This window comes from Hemibagrus wyckioides, linkage group LG25 (genome assembly GCF_019097595.1).
Source record: "Hemibagrus wyckioides isolate EC202008001 linkage group LG25, SWU_Hwy_1.0, whole genome shotgun sequence".
In the NCBI taxonomy this organism is placed as follows: Eukaryota; Metazoa; Chordata; class Actinopteri; order Siluriformes; family Bagridae; genus Hemibagrus; species Hemibagrus wyckioides.
In genome coordinates, this window is record NC_080734.1 from 8,007,491 (window position 1) to 8,027,084 (window position 19,594).

Genomic DNA, 19,594 nt, shown 5'->3' on the forward strand with positions numbered 1-19,594 from the left:
TATTTGTCTGTTTAATTTCTACTATTTACCATTCGTCATCTCATCCATTTCCTCACAATTTTCCCAGCACCGAGATCTTTCTCTGGGTGTGTAACGTCCGCATTCACATGCTCTTATGGACGAAACCACTAGTCCCCATCATCCCAGACTTCACACGCATACGTGTTTAAGACTAAATCACCCTTCAGTTCAACAGAGATGAAAAGGATAAGACACACAGATAATTATCACTGCTTTCTGTGAAAAAAAAAGCTACAGTGTGTTTTTGCAGGGATGCATGGAGATAAGCATGCAGCTTTTGCAAATGCACAGGTAAATAAAGAACTGCTGGTGCTAGTCAACACTGATCTTTCTATTGATTACAACACTAATGTTTTTGCCAAACCTGCCTAACATAGAATTTGGAAATGCTGATGTCTGCAAAGCTAATTTAGCTAGTTTTAGCGTTTTTAGATAATTGTCCACAGTCCTTTGCTTTGAGTCCGCTGGGAAAGTAGTGTGTGTGCTTTATCAGCAGCAGATTGGTGTGTGTGTGTGTGTGTGTGTATAACAGCCATGGATCTGGCGATGTCCTGGGGGGCCAAGCTTTCACAGAGTGCTTCCCGCTATCGTTCCTTGCCATCAGCATTGCAATTCTGAAAAGTAGAAAGGGCAAGGCAAGACACAAACCCACTCCCTCCCACACATACACTGATTTATTTGGATCACCAAGGATACAGAAGTCTTAGTAATGTATGTTACTGCTGACAAGTTTATCAGTCTGGCCAGAACATGGATTGAGTGCAGCTCAGTCTGATTGATTGATGTCTTTTGATGTGGTGCTGTTCTTGTACGGAGTCTGAGTCGCTTCATGCTTGCTTGAATCCTAACTTCACAGTGTGCCTGTGCTCACATCACTGGTTGCACAGTGTAGCTTGGTAGTGTTTGGTGCCCTGGTGGTGTTAGGGGCGTGCAGCATGTGTGTGGCATGGTGTTGTTAGCAATAAGTGGAACTGAGGCTAAACAATGTGACTAACAGCTACAACTTATGGAGAACTTTGGCAACCATTTTTCTTACACACTTCCCTGTTATTTGTATAAAACACACTTTTGCACATGTCCCAAAAAGATCTTCGCAGACTTCTTTCAACAACTTTTGATGACTACTGGTAATTGTGGTAGTGAAGAAGTTTTGCTGCAATCAATTTGATTAATCTATAAAATTAAAATTTTCAAGTTTCAGAATTGTGTTCGCACCTCCGCACACACACGTGTGCACACACACACACACACACACACAGACAACTTGGGTGGTGCGCAGAAACTCTTCTATATTGGCCACCTGAGTCAAGCATTTTGCCAGAGAACCAGCAGCTTGAGATGGAATTTGAGATTGCCGTCAGGACTTGAACTCTCTCGCAGCTCTGGATGACGACAATCAGTCAGCAACATGCAGCTATTCAATAAAGATGTTATCGACTGCCAGTAGCATTCGCACATCTCATTCAGCAGCATTCACCACGGCAAGATCAATGAGCCGAACGTCTCAGTCCTTTTAGCGTCCTCACTTTTTCTTCTCTTTCTTTGTGCACACGACGGGGAAGAGCCGAGTAAACAAAAGGACTTGAGACTTCCTGATGTCATTGCGGAGGAAAAACTAGTCTGACTCGGTCGTGATGGCAGCTGCTGAGCATCTGAAACAGCTGCTGAGCTAGTCAAACACTCACCTAAGGTCAATAAGGAGTCAGCACGGAGGATGAGGAGGAAGCTCATTTGAGCTCACGTTACTGACTGGTTGAATATCATGGAAAAATCTTCTGTATTTGTATGTAAATAAAGCAAACTTCCTTCTCGCTGACTTGTTTGCTGACACAAACTTGTTTTGACTTTGCCTGTTCCTACGATTCCTACGATCCTTACTACGATTATTGTTGCCTGTGTAACGTTTCCAAACCACCATGTGGGTTGTAATTTCATCCATGAACCTTTGACCGCATGACAAATCAAATACTCTGCTACTTATATAGAGAAAATGTTGATTCCAGTTCTTGTTATATTTCATATTACATGCTACATGTTTTATGCTATTCACAGGGCTTGAACAGACCTATCTAGATTACTAGCCACTGTTACTAGTCACTTTCTAAATTTAGTCCTCAGTCTATAGGCCTACCTTCACTAGCTTGAAGCAACTGTATACATCTTATGTTGGCAAATTTATTTTCAAATGAATTCACTTTAATGCAAAACACTTAATTGCTTTTATTTTCTATACTGTATGTACACAATTGTGGGACATTGACTCCAAACCAGATCAGTTCTTACTCACCATCCTCTCATGAAAACACCAATCATTTGGAAGAATGATGTTCATCCCTTCATCACAATAACTTGCAAGGAGCACTGAAGTTATTCTGATGAAGCAAAGTTCACACACCTTACCGAGATATGCAACAAATCAAAAGAATACTGAAATGCCAGTGCAGACAAACACTGTGCCAATGTTATAATAGTTCATTCATTCATTCGTTCATTTGTTTGTTTAGCTTCATTCACTGCTTTTTCCTGGTCAAATTGCAACGGATGAAATGATGAAACTACACACTAGTGTCTTGACACATAACTAGGGTGTAGTAGTATTTTGTCATATGCTTACCTTTTACTCATTAGTGCTCTCTGTGTGTGTGTGTGTGTGTGTGTGTGTGTGTGTTTTAGCAGGGACCAATTTTGGGGACGGTTTTTGCAAAGTTTAGATGTGAGTGTAGACATATTGTTAATAAACTGCATGATCTGTGTAAGGTCCTCACAAGGATATTAAGACAAATATATATGTGTGTGTGTGTCTGTGTGTGTGTATGTGTGTGTGTGTGTATGTGTGTGTGTGTGTGTGTGTGAATGTGTGTGTGTCAGTTGCTGCAAACCTGTCGGGAACTCATGCATTAAACTGGAACGCTGCATTTAGTCACGCTAGGTTTATCCAAGATGCACCCACATGCACTTTTGCTGGTTCCCTCAAACACACAACTGTTCGTTTCTATCAAATGCATTTTACACAGAAATCAACTTATTTTCATTCAGATGAATTCTTCAGTTTTTTGCATTCAAATAATATCATTTGAAAACAGTGGATGGCCTCACTGCCGACAGCTCTTCTATCTATCTCTACCTCCCCTCCTCTCACACACCCACTCTCTCTCTCTCTCTCTCTCTCTCTCTCTCTCTCTCTCTCACACACACACACACACACACACACACCTGCCACTTGGGTTCATGTAGGCAAGATAACTGCCCTGCTTTTCCTCCACATCTCCTCATTAGTGCAAAAAATATCACACTGCTTGTACATTTTACTGCAGTGTCATGTGCTGTGTATGTGTTATATGCTGTATGTTAGATGTTTAGAAAACAGCATTTAGTTGTAGGAGAACAACATCTTGAAAGGTGCATGTTCTGCGTGACATACAAGTGTTTTATGCAGGAAAGAAAGTGCAAATGAGGGCATGAATGATAAACAGCATGGTCTGCTGCCTGCAAATTCATAACTATTCGCTTGATTTAATGTGTAAGAAAATGCATTATGAACAGGTTTAGCATTCATAACTATTTAACATGACAGTTTTATGATAAAGTATCAAGCCAAATCCATCTACATCACACTCGATTGCTTAAATCTTACTAATTCTGGGTGAGATCTGATTTTCAAGATTGTAAAGGCACTGGTACAATAACCAGTGCCTCCACAGATCCACCAGCAGGGTGACCCCTCACACGTATCACCATGACCTGCTGCTGTCTGGTAGAAGGTGCAGGAGTGTCCGCGTCACCGCCAGCAGACTCTGCAACAGTTTCTATTCCATGGCAGTCAAATTACTCAACACCCTGCTACTTCTCCATGCTCACCTGGACTAGTCATACAACTAACATAGAAGGACTCAATACCACTGAACAACACACCTTACAAAGCTGCATCAGTTACTTTACAGAATGCTAAAGATATACAGATATACCTATTGCTACTACACTACTACTTACTTTATAGTTAACCGTTTATAGCCCATGTTCTGTGTTGTCCTTTGTATTTATTGACCAGGTTTTGTGGAAGTACATTCTTTATTTCTTGACGCTTCCTGCTATGAGATTTAGCTGATATGGTATGTGTGTTCTAGACTGAATACAGGAAATAAACAAAGGAAAATAGACAATGTGCATTTGTTAGTGTTGTGAGCCAACTGGTTATTTCTACTAACTACAATATCACAAATCTACATTTTGAAGACATTTTTAAACATTTGAAAGAAAAAATAAAACATTTTAAGGAGACCACAGCTTTCACACTAGCTGCAGATTTTTTTTAAGAAAAAGTGAGAGCATGAATTGATAAGATCTAACCATACTTCTTGATAATGTATTCATTCTACTGCAGCTTATTATTTTACGGTTTTAGTAACATCTGAATTATTAATCTCTTATGAACTTTTATTTAGTTGTTTAGCTTTGTTTATGTTTCCTGGTTTATGTGAGCATAAAAGAGCACATGGATAGATAGATCGATAGATATGGGAGCATAAAAGAGCACATGCTCATGCACTTATTTAGTCAGTTCATTTTAACCAATATTTCAATAGCTAGCTATATTACTAGGCTTGGATCGAGTAGAGTTTCAGTGAAAATGAACGAGCTTTATTCTGTTCTAAAAAGTGCTTCTGTTCAACTGTAAACAAATTACATTTGCTTGTGTTTGTGTCGGAATTCCAACAACATACTAGGGAAGATATTATATTCACATTTATGCAGCACATTCAATTGTTAATTTGTGAAATTATGATTGATTTTTCAGAAATACAAATGCAAGAGAGAGTTTAGTGTGATCGGTGTTGGAGTAGGAACTACCTTCCAAACTGGGAAAATGAGTGTGTGTGTGTGTGTGTGATAGTTGAATCCACAGGACGAACGGTGAGGGTGGAGAAATGGCCCTGTGGTTTCACGCTCTGTCTGTTGTGTATCACACGGCGCCTGCGGTCTGCACCACTACGTCTGACACACTGCGTCCACACATCCGGGAACGACGCTGTCTGTTACTTTTAATCATGTCTGAATTGGCCATGATTAAACACGTGTTAACTGAAAGGTGTGGGGAACAATCGTATGAACGGTATGCATGCTGCAATACCTGACAATTAACCTGTCTGTCTTTGAACCATCCTCCTTGTTGAGGTGCTGTCAACTTGTTCTATTGCTGATCATTAATCATTACTGGGTGTAAGAATGACAGCTCTCTTTCAGAGCGACACACACTAAACCTGTTTGCCACACAGCTGGTATTAAGGAGATCGAGCCTTTCACACTGGCTGCAGTACAAAAAAGTACAAACCTGCTCTTTAAATCCATTGATGAAATCCTAACTGGTGTGGAATTTGTGCACTCAACTGAGTAGGATGATAGGGGAACTTCAGGGTTGGGCAAAATAACAGGAAAATCATAATTATTTGGTCGTTAATGAAAACGGGCGTGTAAGACAATGCAAAAAAAATTTACTGTTGCAGAGAATGATTTAAGAAAATATAAACTTTCTAATAAAAATGTGGTTTGCACCACTAGGCACAGCTACTGCATGACCAACAGTGCCAGAGCCAAGGATTATTTACATAGAGAGAGATGAGGAAATATGCTAAATAAATTCACCACATGATCAGTACAATCAAATTGATAAATGTGACATGCTCATGGATTTTGGGTGGGTGCCAGACTGTAGAAAATGCCATGCTGACATTTTGAATTTTTTTCCTTTTTCTTTCATTGTTTAAGGCATGATCCACAATAAACCAGTCTTGTCATGCTGATAAGTTCATGAAATAAAATGCCTTAATGCCAGTTCCACTGAAAATGGTGTATTTGTATGCAAATAAACTGATGAAACCAATTCTCTTTCAGTTTCTTTTTCTCCTCTCTCAGAGTGTACCTGAATGGCTAGTAGTGCTCAAATCCATCCTGAATACTTAATTCTGTTTCTCAGCTGGAATCCAATTAGATTTAATTATAATGATCACCTCATTGTCTTTTTATCACTATAAGAAACATAATGTTATTTGATATGGGTTATAGAATTAGTAGTGCTTTGAATGTGATATATAAACCAGCGTCAACTAAACAGGCTCCACCTTTTTTAGAGTAGCTAGAAAGGAATCATCATGAATCTACAGTCTATGTTGTACCTAGCTAATAGAATTTCTGTTAATCAGCTAATTAGTTGGAGAGTTTGGAGTCTGACAGAGAGCACATGGATGCTAAATGAATAAGATTTCTAGCTACACTTGTTGTTGCTGTACTTTGGCTGCTCCCTGTTCATGGCCACCAAAGCAGAGCAACCAATCTACATATTTTGATTTATGCTGCATGCCCTTCCTGAAACAACCCTCCCATTTAATTCAGGCTTGAGACCAGCATTGAGAGTTAACCCCTAGGGGCTGGATTGATTCCCTGGCCATGAATCAAACCCAGGCTGCATTGGTGAGAGCACGGGATCCTGCCACTGGACCTCCAGGGACATATGAGCACTAGCTACACTGTATGGCCAAAAGTATGTGGACACCTGTACACTGAGCATCTCTTTATAAAAGCATTAATATGGAGTCGATTTTCCTTTTCTACACTGCACTCTTCTGAGAAGGCTTTCTGGCTGTTGCTGCTTAATTCAGCCACAAGAGCACAGTTGGTGTTCATTCCAAAGGTCTTCATTGGGGTTGAGGTCAGTGCTCTATGCAAGGCACTCCAAAGTGTTATTTGTCCACATTCTGCATGTTTGGCCATATAGTGCTTATATTACAGATTCCTTTCTGCTTTATTTCTTTACACAGCTCATTTTTAATTCATTATTTTTGTCACTTCTTTTTATTATGACACTTACACAATCACAAAAACATAGTAGCTCAGTGGTTAAAGCATTAGACTACTACAAATCCCAGGATTGCCAAGGTGCCATTGCTGAGCTCTTTAGTAAGGCCCTGAACCCTCAACTTCTCAGTTGTTTAAAGAAAATTTAAGTCGCTCTAAATAAGGGCATATACCAAAATGCTGTAAATGTAATTAATGTAATTACTTTCTTTCAAATAATTATTCGTTAGGCAATTAATCTACTCTGAATTGAAACATGAGAATATGACTATCAGGTTTTGTCAGAAGTGATCCTTCATTTTCTAGCATTTCTTAAATGGCTGACAGTCTGGTAAGAACACAAACTGGACATGAAATGAACATCAAATGTTCCTGAATTAGTTTTTTAAATATTGATCTTTACAATTCTGTGTGTTAATTATATGTGTTAATAATTTGTGCATTGTTCTAAATGAAACACAGTATGCAGAAAAATATACATTGCAGAATTAGACATGATAAATTTCTAAAACAAAATAATGGGCCAGGTCGGGACAGTGACAACTGACTAGCAAACACCGCAAACTTAGTACTTCCAGAAAAAAAGAGTGCACATGCATTACATTCATAAAAAAATTAAACAAAATAATTTAAGCAAACCTCATATGTTATATGTTATGATGCAATAACACTACTTGATCACTAATTGTAAAATACACAGGATTTAATTCTTGGTAGATTATTTAAATGCCAAACTCACATTCTGACATTACTAGATTATAAAGTCAAATCACAGTCTGTATTCTTAGCAGCTCAGCAGTTATTTACATTGTGACTCCAAAGTAGCGTAATCTGCCTCAGTTATAACCCTATTGTGCTGTTTCCTATTTCGAAGGCCATTATTTACCTGGGCTTTCTTTGCTATGCAATGGCATGTCTGCGTTCAGTTAGAGCTGTTTACTCTTGGGTCGGTTTACACCTCCCATTAGCTATAGGCTACCAGAGTTGTCAGAACAAACACACTGTTGACCTTTGAGAGACTGAAGAATAGTGCTTGAAGAATGACTTCCTCCTGTTCAGGTTAACAAACACACTAACTGAGTCTAAAGTGTTTTTTTATGTCATATTATGATCTATGAACTTAATCTATGAAGTTAATGGTTATAATGTAATCTATGTCTAAACCAAAGATTCTCTAGATTTTATTGTCTACAGGTGTGTGTTTTGATGTGTTATATTTCTATATTGAATTCTATTATGTTTCTTAGATTATATGGACTAAATATTAAAACTAAATTCCATGTGGTTCTAATTATTTATCTGTTAAACTTTTGTGAATTTAACAATTAACTATTTCTGCTAGGAATGCATTTTCTGTGTAAAGCCTAGACCTTACCAAGATTAAAGTCTGCGTTTAAGGCTAATTAAAGGCTTCTTATCAGACTTGCCAAATAAAGCCTACCTACACTGTCTCTCTGTTTGTTTTTTCCAGTGAATTAAAGCACAATGTGAGTGCGTGTGAGCGCGTGACTGCATGCCTGCGTATGTGCGTGTGTTCTCACTATTAAAGCCTCCTCTCCTCTCATTCCTCCTTGTGCGTAAAAAACACCTGCATGGCTCTATGTGGAACAATACTTGTTTTTCATTATTTAAACATAATGCCAGATCGAACAGATCCAGAGTTTGACAAAAAGCGGAATAAAAGCTGCCCTGGGGAAAAGGATCCTGGATTCCCGCTCGGTGCGAATTTCCAAATTTTCCACATTCAAATAAACTTGTTAACTAGTTAACTAATTACATAACCCAGTCAGATAAATTCCGTTTTATTGCAAAACCGCAAGCAAATAAAGCAAACAAACAAACACAAGCAAACAAACAAAAATAAAATAAAATATGGAACTTAGATATTTTATACTTATTATAACATATTATATATACATAAGTATTAAATGTTATATTAAATATTAGACTACTCGCACTTCATAAATACTTTTGTAAGCATTATTGTAATCGAAATAGAAAATGACTTTAAATGAAAATGGGCACTACCATAGCTTTAAAAAAAAAAAAAACTAACTTTTTCTGTGGATAGTTTTAAAAAAAAAAAAAAACTCCACAAAAGTCCATTTCTTTTGAACATGCGTTTATTAGACAGATGAATTTTGACTATAAATAATATAGCTAGGATTTCGTTGTGGCCATCACAATAATAATAAAAAAAAGTTTCACCTTTCTCATTACATTTCTGAGTTCAGCCTGCAAATATTAAAATAAGGTATAGATTTATACTTTATTGTGTACTTTAATATTTTTTTTTAAATGTATACTTTGATATTTTTTAGCTAAATCAAAAAAAAAAAATCCACATTCACAAGACATAGGCTGTCATACATTTATCATATTCATCAACACAACAACAATTTCATTGCATTTTTAGGTTTATCATTTCTTTTTAATTAAACTTAGTATAAAATTAAATGTCATTACACTGTCCAAAGACACAAAACTGACTGCAAATATTGCAGAAATCACCTGTGGTCCACAGTTCCAACAATGAAAATTAAATTAATTACCGATTTTAACCCTTTTTCAAACTTCCTGTACAGTTAAAGTTATACTAGTATAATAACCCCCTTTTTTCTGAAATTTCCCTTTGAAACAGCAATCAGGAATGTTATGTTAAATTCAGCCAAATGTTTGAAATCCTCAGCAATTTAATATCACCAAGCACAGACTGTAACATTTAAATGTGATTTATGAAGATATCACGAATATTCGATAAAATAAGATTAGGTTATAGCTGCAGGCTCATGTGTCACTTTTGTATTCCCAGTGTTATTTAGTAATAATAACAGCTGGTTGGAGCCCAATTTGACAACCGTGTAAATAATGCTGTCAGATTTTTATTACAGGGCAAAAAAAGACTAGTCTATCCGCTTATATTATAATCCTTAGTGAAAGCTTTGCTTGTGTTCATTTGGAATTAAATACTAACAGCACCTAGCTAAATTCTACCCAGTTATCTAATGTTTCTGATGCGTTTTTACAAAGTTTTCAAGTAAGGCAATCATAAACATTGATATAAACTGAAGTAGACAGCTGGATAAAAATTACGCATATTCCCCAAACAGTCGATATTCGCACTGTATATTTTTTGTATAACTTGCTTGAAAGAAAATCAATTAAATAGTGTAAAGACTTTGTTTTTTTTCCCAGTAATACCAATTAAAATGAGTGAGGTGACCAATGTTATGGAGCTCGTATGTCATGTCAGGAGAAGTGCATTGCACGCATTTGGCTTTTACAATCACCAATATTATTCAAAGTGATATGATAACCTGCGCTCGTGTTTGTTTTTAGCGGTGTAGAATTTTACTGAACATTTACGGCATAGTTTTACTTACTATTTAAATTAGGACAACAGGAGAAGCGTTCATTTGAACTGTGTGGGCGTGTGTCCACGTTTATGAGGCTGAAGTGGGTAAGGCCAGGCTGTGAGCGCTGCTCAGTACATCATGCTGCTGCTTAATCAGAGGACTCGGAGGTTTTCTGTCTGCCACTGCAAACCAAAAGTGGGCGAAGTTTAGAGAAATAAATAAGTCTTTTATTTCGTCCGTGTTTGTCTAAACCACCCCCCCCACACACACACATTGAGCTAACAACGGGCGCAAAATTTTCTGACAACATGCTTGCTGCTTAAAAAGCAAGACGCATTTGGTAAGGCACGCGCACGAATCTCATGCTGAATTAATCATAAGACGCATTATCCAGCAACATTAAAAGCACATTTAGCAATAAATGCTAAACAGCCCTGCATATAACCCAAACAAGCCAGCAGGAATAAGAACTCACCATCTGATGGATGTTTGAAGTTCATGGCAGTGTGAAGGTGTGAGTCGTTGTGCGCCAGGCCTGTTCCCTGAGGCTGCCAGTGATGCCCATAGTTTGCCCCGTACACCCCGCACTGACTGGGGGAAGAATAGGGGCAGGGGGGCATATATCCGCTAAGACTCGAGGGAGACTGTCAGAGACACGAATACATCATTAGTTTGCGTTTAGAAAGCTAAAAATAGTCTTGATGATCGTGAATGTAAGTGAGAAGGTAAAACCAATAAAGGGATCAGCAATATAAGCTACAAACATTCTACTCTATTAGTGAAGTTGGATTAGAAGAGCAAAATGGTGCTAGATCGAGGAGACCTGCGTTTATCTTTCCAGTAATCAAGCCTTGAGTTATTACTACTAAACATCAACAATAACATGGCTCACATGACAAAGGAACACCAAAAAGCAGATATATCTACCATTTTAATATCATGTCCCCAGCTCATTTTTTGCTCTTGGATATGACTTTCATTTTGTTCCAAGAATTATGGAAAAATTCAGCGAGAGATTTGTTTTCTAATTAAAACCATTTCCCAGGTTATAACCTCGAATATCACGTGTTTTGAGGTTAGACTGAAATCATACTTTAGCCAGCAGAAGCAGAAGATTTGCATTTACAATTTGTTTTGATTGTTTTTTACTTCTGCCATTTTCATATCCCCCTTTTATACCATTTTACAGTTTCGCTAAAAGTTCAGTGTGAGGATTAACGATCCGTGGCTTTTCTTACAAAAGGCTCTGTCTGGAGCTATTTCTCACGGGGAAGCTGTATCTGTAGACAAATACAGTCACAGATTTTTACAACCACCCATCATTTTTTTTAAATTTATTTTTACTAAGATCATATAACTCGTAATTTTTTTTTTTTTTTTTTACAAATTTGCCGTTAAATTGGCTTCAAATGTGGAAGGGTTTGCTCAATTACTTAACAGGACAATCAAACAGAAAAAATAGATATTCAGATGCATTAAATACCTGATTGTATTTTATATCCGTGTCTATAGGTGATCTGTCAAGGCCGTTAACTGCATGGGAGGGAAATGATGTTCTGTTTACACATGGCCACTCCTCCATTTTCTGCTGATAGCCCTCTGGTCCAGCGATAGCTATAGAGAGAATCAGGAAAAACTTTTATTTAAATAATATGTGGTCTGCAATATGTGCATAGTTAAAATACATTATTGTGGACTATGCCTTATTAAATACAGACTTACTAATACTAAAAAAATGACACAGTGATAATGACACACATATTAACTGCTACTAAAAATAAAAAGAGTAAAATGATAAGGTTAAATAAATATATTAATACAGACTTTAAAAAGTAATCAAAACGCTAGGATGCTTTTTACAAAAAATGAATGAAGGCCATTCAAATGGTTCATCGAATGGTTACCGAAGATATTAAATATAGAAAAATATTATTTTAGTATTTCCAATTTGTAACTAATTTGTTATTATTTGTTTAATTTTGTAAACAACAATGATATTAACAACACAACATCTAGATCTCTTACGGTTAGTTCTTTAGTCAGCTGGGGATTTGAATGTTATTTTAAGTCGTATTAACTGTATTATTTGCACGACAATTTATTAGAGTGATTACATTAATCGCCGTGATTATTGCATAAATTGCAGATAATTGTTAAAGAAACGAATCAATGATGTTTATCACACGGAAGAATTCCATTAATCCTTTATTGATTCTTATGATGATGAGATAAGCCTAAAGACTAAAACCATTTAAGAGTGAATTGATATAGGCTATTATTTAATATCAGATAAAAACAGGAGGCACATAGCCGTGTCCCTAAAAAAAATATTTATTTGATACTTACTAGTATTTTCTTTTATTAACCATAGAAATGAATGTAACCAGAGTAAAACAAATAAAAAAAAATATATTAAAAAGTAGATAACAAAATAAAATTGGATTCATTCATTTTTAGTAAGCATTTATATCCTGGTCAGGGTCTCTTTTGGAACCGGAGGCCAGGAACCCCGGGCATGAGGTGGGAATATGCTAGTCTGTTGCAGGGCACGGCGCATACACACAGACATGCACACACACAGAGGGAATACCGAGTCGCCCTAACTTACTATTCAAAATTTCCTCTGAGCTATGTTTATTTGCAAGTCTATATTGATTTTAATTACTATCCACTGCTAACATTACCTAAGTATATATTTGTATGTATATTTATATATGATGTCAAATTCTTAACACAATCCCTTATACCCTAATACACTGTACCACATACTTAACACACTGTTTCCTATTACTTTCCGATCACACTAACGCACAGTTGATAAGGTTTACACCCAACACATTTTCCCTAAGATCGATTAAAATGTAAATAATCACCTAACACACACTCAAATATTAGCCACACAGTGCTCCTGTAATAATCCACGCCACTGTCGCAGATGATTTGGGTAAAAACCCGAGCACGCACTCTCACACACGTATTGCATTTCCTCAGTTCCAGTTTGGTATAAAGTACACATGATCAATTTTCACTTTACACCTGGACATATTAATTTGCTCATTGACCCATACTACATTAGCTACATCCTGCATCCCAAAGTCATAAGAGTCCGCAAGAACACCTTCTTAAATACAGCACTGCAAAGTATTATTTTAAATAATAATAATAATAATAATAATAATAATAATAATACTAATAATAATAATACAAACATGTTACATTTACATTTTGTGTGAAAATCTAACAAACAATACGTTTTAGAATAATTTTACGTTTTATTGTTGACAATCACAGTTTCATTACTTTATATTATTTATATTAACTATATTTTTTTATTTTCTACATCACGTTTTATATTTTTCTTTGCTTTGCATTTTTGTATTTCTTTACATGTATTGTCATTTTTATTTTATTATCATTTATTTATCTTTAGATTTTCTGCATTCGTCTGTTTGTAATAATGTAAATAATACTCTGGTCTCAGGTTTATTACCTGCTTTAAAAAAAATGAACAAAACCAATAAAGAAGTTGCTTAATTACCTGAGGGGTCCATGAAAGCTCGTATCCCTAAGATGTTGCTGACGGTGTGCACTGAAGGCCAGGCCCGAGACAGACCGACCCCGACACCAGGAGGGCCGCCGAGTTTTGTGCCGGTAGGTGAGATGGCGTTGGGGTAGGGATAAGCACACACAGGGCTGTAAGGAATCGGCGGGGCGTGAGGTTTAACGCCGGTCTCGTGCTGTCCAGGCTGCGACAGGTTCCCAATCTTATTCCTCAAAATGCGACTGATGGAGCTCACCGACGGTACGTTATATTTGTCGCACACACCGTCGGCCAGCAGCCGGTCCCGAATCTCCCAGGCAAACATACCCGGGTCCGCGCGCTTATACTCCCGTATGCTTTTCACCACGTTGGGTGTGGTCACGCGCGGCTTGCTGCCGCCAATGGCACCCGGCAGCACGGAGCCTGTCTCGTGGTAGCGGGCCAGGATCTTGCTCACGCAGCCGTGAGAGACGCGCAGCTGGCGGCTGATATCGCACGGGCGAATACCGAGCTGCGCGAGCTCCACGATGCGCACGCGGATGGCGTTGGGTAGAGGCCGACCGTTCACAAACACGCCGCCCAGCTGATTCACCTCGCCGTAGGACGGTTGCTCTGTAATAATAATAATAATAATAATAATAATAATAATAATAATAATAATTATTATTATTATTATTATAACTTAAATGCAGACCACCTTATATTGTAAAAATCCTGGAGTATTCATTTACTACACTATTATAGGCCTCGTATGAATAATGCAGGTTTTTATTAATTTGCAGAATGCTAGAATAACTATAATAACCTCAACACTATGCACGAATAGTGACTTCACATGGATGATGAGAAATATTTGCAAGATATATTTTAATTTAAGACTACACAATACAAAAATAATCTCCATTTGCATTTATTAAAATACGTCAGTTATTGTAGACTTGTCTGGAAAAATGCAAGTCTGGATGTTATGCTAAATCAAGTCAATTTTCAGTTAGTTTTCTGCTAAATACTAAAATACTACAGCCTAAGAAAACAGAGAAAACTCTGGGGCTCTAAACTAGGCATTAAACAATGTAGCTAGTAGTAAATTGGGAAATTATTATTAACAACTAGCAAATTTGCCAGGTGTTAATAGCCTAAGCTAAAATAATGTCATTATCTTGAAAATTTTCATTTTTATCTCAATATTTTAAACAGAATAAACAATACACTTACCCATTTGCAGAGACTTTACGATGTTCACTCTTTACTCTGATCTTGTCCACATTGGAAAAGCAGCTACTTCTTGTCTCCCGTTTACATCTGACCTCCACTTTCCACTGAATGAGAGTACCGAGGAACTGCACACAACTGCTGGTGTGTGTTTGCGTGGATTAAACTCCTCCCTTTAGCTTAAGCTCTTCATCATACTTCCTATTGCACTCATGCTGTTCCAAAAACATAAGTTCATGCAGCAGCAACAAGGACAACCACTGGGTATTTACCAGCTTAAAGGAGTTTTTCCCCAAAGAAAAATAGAGCAACACTGGTCATTAGACATCATTCATAAGTGAAGAACTTCTTACTTCTTATTCATTGTCCAGGCATATTCTTTTTTAATTTATGAGTCAACATTTTCATTAATAGCTTATAATCTTTATGTTAATAACCATTTTATCCAAGAACACAGATCTCTGAACTTATACAAATATTAGCTGTAAGATCTAACACATCTTCATGCTCTGGGTTTTTGTTTTAATCTAACCAGACTGTACAGCAACTCAATGAGGCAGCAAGTTACTGCAGAGGCCACGCTCTCAAAAACCACGCATGCGCATCATGACGACCTCTCGTTGTGAAAGCTATAGTTTGAGAAGGTAAGTGCAGACTGCGCCTGAAAATAAGGAACACGGCCCAGTAAACATATTATGATGGGTTTTTGTCTTGTACATTTAAATTAAGTGGTTGAATTTGGCCTTCCTTATGCAAAAAGTGAAACTATACAGATAAAAAACAAAAACACAAATAAAACCAAAAATATATTTTTTAAAAATATTTTTTTGTTTAATTAATAATACATTTTTAATATTCTGATATATTTAATTGCACACACACACACACACACACACATGTTGTTGTTATTATTTTTGTTATTATTGTTGTTGTTCTTCTTCTTCTTGTGTGGCGGAAAAGTCATTTTCGATATTAAATAAAAAAGCAGTCCAATCAAACAGGTGCGTACACATATATCTTTTTCCTCAATTATTTGTTATATTGTTATATTATTATTTGTTCTATTTTCTTTACTATAGACCAACATGCTTACCATTAAAGTGAAGGAAGATCTAAATATTCCACCGATGATGATTTATTATTTGTTTGTGTTTAATGCTATTATCAGATGTCTTTGTCCAAAGCTTTTTGCAATACGGACTGAGCTGACAGATTTTATGGCTGTGAAGATAAATGTTTATTAAAATTAACACCTAATGAATCTATTATCACTGAACAGATTCCAAGTGTAGAGTTTTATTATTTGTCTTTAAATGTGGAAATGGAGCTGGACTGATGTGTTCAATAATAACGTTATAATAACACGAATTCGGGGATATTACTGCAGTGTCTTTAATAGTGCGGATCTTTTCTTGTCTACCTATTCGGATGTGATTTTCTGTGGTGTGTTCCTATTCATCATGAACACTCAGTTCCGGTCGAATATTTATTTTAGACAAAGTTCACAAGGAATCGTGTTATTCTCAGAGAAAATCATTCTCAGTGAAAATCATTTCTCTATGGAAATAAAGAAAAGAAAAGAAAAGAAATGTAATGGATAGCACTGTCACTCTGACTAAGGAATATTGTTTTAAATGTAGTATTACGTAATATTAAGGTCAACCGTGATACTACAAATATTAGATACACTATATTGACAAAAGTATTCGCTCACCTGCCTTGACTCGCATATGAACTTAAGTGACATCCCATTCCTAATCCATAGGGTTCAATATGACGTCGGTCCACCCTTTGCAGCTATAACAGCTTCAACTCTTCTGGGAAGGCTGTCCACAAGGTTTAGGAGTGTGTTTATGGGAATTTTTGACCATTCTTCCAGAAGCGCATTTGTGAGGTCACACACTGATGTTGGACGAGAAGGCCTGGCTCTCAGTCTCCGCTCTAATTCATCCCAAAGGTGTTCTATCGGGTTGAGGTCAGGACTCTGTGCAGGCCAGTCAAGTTCATCCACACCAGACTCTGTCATGCATGTCTTTATGGACCTTGCTTTGTGCACTGGTGCGCAGTCATGTTGGAAGAGGAAGGGGCCAGCTCCAAACTGTGTCCACAAAGTTGGGAGCATGGAATTGTCCAAAATGTCTTGGTATGCTGAAGCATTCAGAGTTCCTTTCACTGGAACTAAGGGGCCAAGCCCAGCTCCTGAAAAACAACCTCACACCATAATCCCCCCTCCACCAAACTTTACACTTGGCACAATGCAGTCAGACAAGTACCGTTCTCCTGGCAACCGCCAAACCCAGACTCGTCCATCAGATTGTCAGATGGAGAAGCGCGATTCGTCACTCCAGAGAACGCGTCTCCACTGCTCTAGAGTCCAGTGGCGGCGTGCTTTACACCACTGCATCCGACGCTTTGCATTGCACTTGGTGATGTATGGCTTGGATGCAGCTGCTCGGCCATGGAAACCCATTCCATGAAGCTCTCTGCGCACTGTTCTTGAGCTCATCTGAAGGCCACATGAAGTTTGGAGGTCTGTAGCGATTGACTCTGCAGAAAGTTGGTGACCTCTTTGCACTATGCGCCTCAGCATCCGCTGACCCCGCTCCGTCAGTTTACGTGGCCTACCACTTCGTGGCTGAGTTGCTGTCGTTCCCAAACACTTCCACGTTCTTATAATACAGCTGACAGTTGACTGTGGAATATTTAGGAGCGAGGAAATTTCACGACTGGATTTGTTGCACAGGTGGCATCCTATCACAGTTCCACGCTGGAATTCACTGAGCTCCTGAGAGCGACCCATTCTTTCACAAATGTTTGTAAAAACAGTCTGCATGCCTAGGTGCTTGATTTTATACACCTGTGGCCATGGAAGTGATTGGAACACCTGATTCTGATTATTTGGATGGGTGAGCGAATACTTTTGGCAATATAGTGTATCTGTTCATGATTAATACCAGAAAAATGATTAAACCACACGTACAGTGAACACCTTCTCTATATCAAGTGCAAGTGTAAAGTGTGTATATTTTTCAATTTTTGGCTCACTTTCTTGTTTCGGTCGAAAATTTAACCTACCAGTTTCCTAGCAGTAAACATTGCGCTGAACATCTATCTATCTATCTATCTATCTATCTATCTATCTATCTATCTATCTATCTATCTATCTATCTATCTATCTATCTATCTATCTATCTATCTATTTCCTTCCTTCCTTCCTTCCTTCGTTCCTTCCTTCCTTCCTGTCTTTCTTTCTTTCTTTCTTGCCTTGAAAAACTGATGCAGTTCATTTGTTCACAGTGTCCTGTTTCTCGACAAACTTTGTGTGCTGTACTACATCCGCCATATATTTGCATATTTACATAAATATGCATGTTTAGTGGTGGGGATAAGAGTGTGATTAAAATTCATGACCTAATTTTTGAGGAGACTACAACGAAAGCTTCACTGAAAAAAATACAACAATGAGAAAACTATACTTATTTACACAGTTTATGCCAAATAATATTCATGTCTGAAGTGTCATGCTGTGTGCGTGTGTTTCATGTTTACATAGTAAACATGTATTTAACTGAGTTGTAATTGATCAAGCTGGAGCGAACACTGTGAGGATTTGCCTTATCCTCCTGCTCCCTCGTGTGGACAGAATTATGTCTTGCACTAATGAAAACTTCTGGAGAGAGAGAGAGAGAGAGAGAGAGGGGAGAAAGGGGGGAGGTGTTTGAGAGTACTGTAATTTACTTAGAAGGAAAGATACAGAAACAGGGGTAATAAGTAAATAAGTAAAGACTAGTGGGTTTTATTGTCATAAGACTGATCTTCATTATTCAGGGAACTGTTGGCCATTCAGGATCAGCTCCAGAGATAGTCTAAATGGTCTATATGTAGTTATATACAATGTATTTTTATGCTGTAGCATTACAGTGTCCCTTCACCTGGACTAAAAGACCCAAACCTGTTCCAGCATGGCAATGCCCCTGTACACAAACTGACCTGACATGGTTTGCTAAAGTTTATGTGGAAGAACTTGAACCCTGACCTTAACCCTACTGAAAACTTTTGGGATGAAATGGAAGTTCAATCAATCAATCAATCAATCAACCAATCAATCAATCAATCAATCAATCAATCAATCAATCAATCAGGTATGTGTAGACATGTAGTAGGAGTTGTTGATGTGGAAGAACTTGAACCCTGACCTTAACCCTACTGAAAACTTTTTGGATGAAATGGAAGTTCAATCAATCAATCAATCAATCAATCAATCAATCAATCAATCAATCAATCAATCAATCAATCAGGTATGTGTAGACATGTAGTAGGAGGTTTAGTAGTCTAACCTTCAAGAGTTAAAAAAGTATTGGAGAGATACTTTTCATTTCCCTAATCGGTACCACCTTGACACTCCTGAAGGCAATCTTCCACGTCCTGCTGTTTAGCAGCAATTTACAATGTACAAGGTATTAGTTTGGCTTGCTTTCTCTTAGTGTGTCATAGGCTACCTCCGATTGGTTCTCCCTTTATAGGTGTCCTGGGATATAGCCTGTAAAGACTGCGAGTCAGGTTTTGGAAAAATGTGTAAATATTTATTTTTTCTGTGTTAACAGGAATATTTTAT

At 37.5% G+C, this 19,594-nt stretch overlaps 1 protein-coding gene across 2 annotated transcripts; it reads right to left on the bottom strand.

Annotated features, from left to right (window-relative positions):
• Positions 1-9,248: 9,248 nt before the first annotated feature.
• pax1b (paired box 1b) lies at positions 9,249-15,137 on the bottom strand. 2 transcript variants are annotated; one of them, XM_058379393.1, is made up of 5 exons: positions 14,983-15,137; positions 13,765-14,379; positions 11,710-11,840; positions 10,702-10,817; positions 9,249-10,408 (listed from the first exon to the last, which is right to left on the bottom strand). In XM_058379393.1, exons 1-5 carry the CDS (start codon positions 14,984-14,986, stop codon positions 10,375-10,377), a joined length of 900 nt encoding a protein of 299 aa, XP_058235376.1. In that variant the 5' UTR covers positions 14,987-15,137; the 3' UTR covers positions 9,249-10,374. The 2 variants fall into 2 exon arrangements, with proteins under 2 accessions (XP_058235376.1, XP_058235375.1); XM_058379392.1 differs by having other exon boundaries at positions 10,702-10,870.
• Between the last annotated feature and the right edge of the window lie 4,457 nt (positions 15,138-19,594).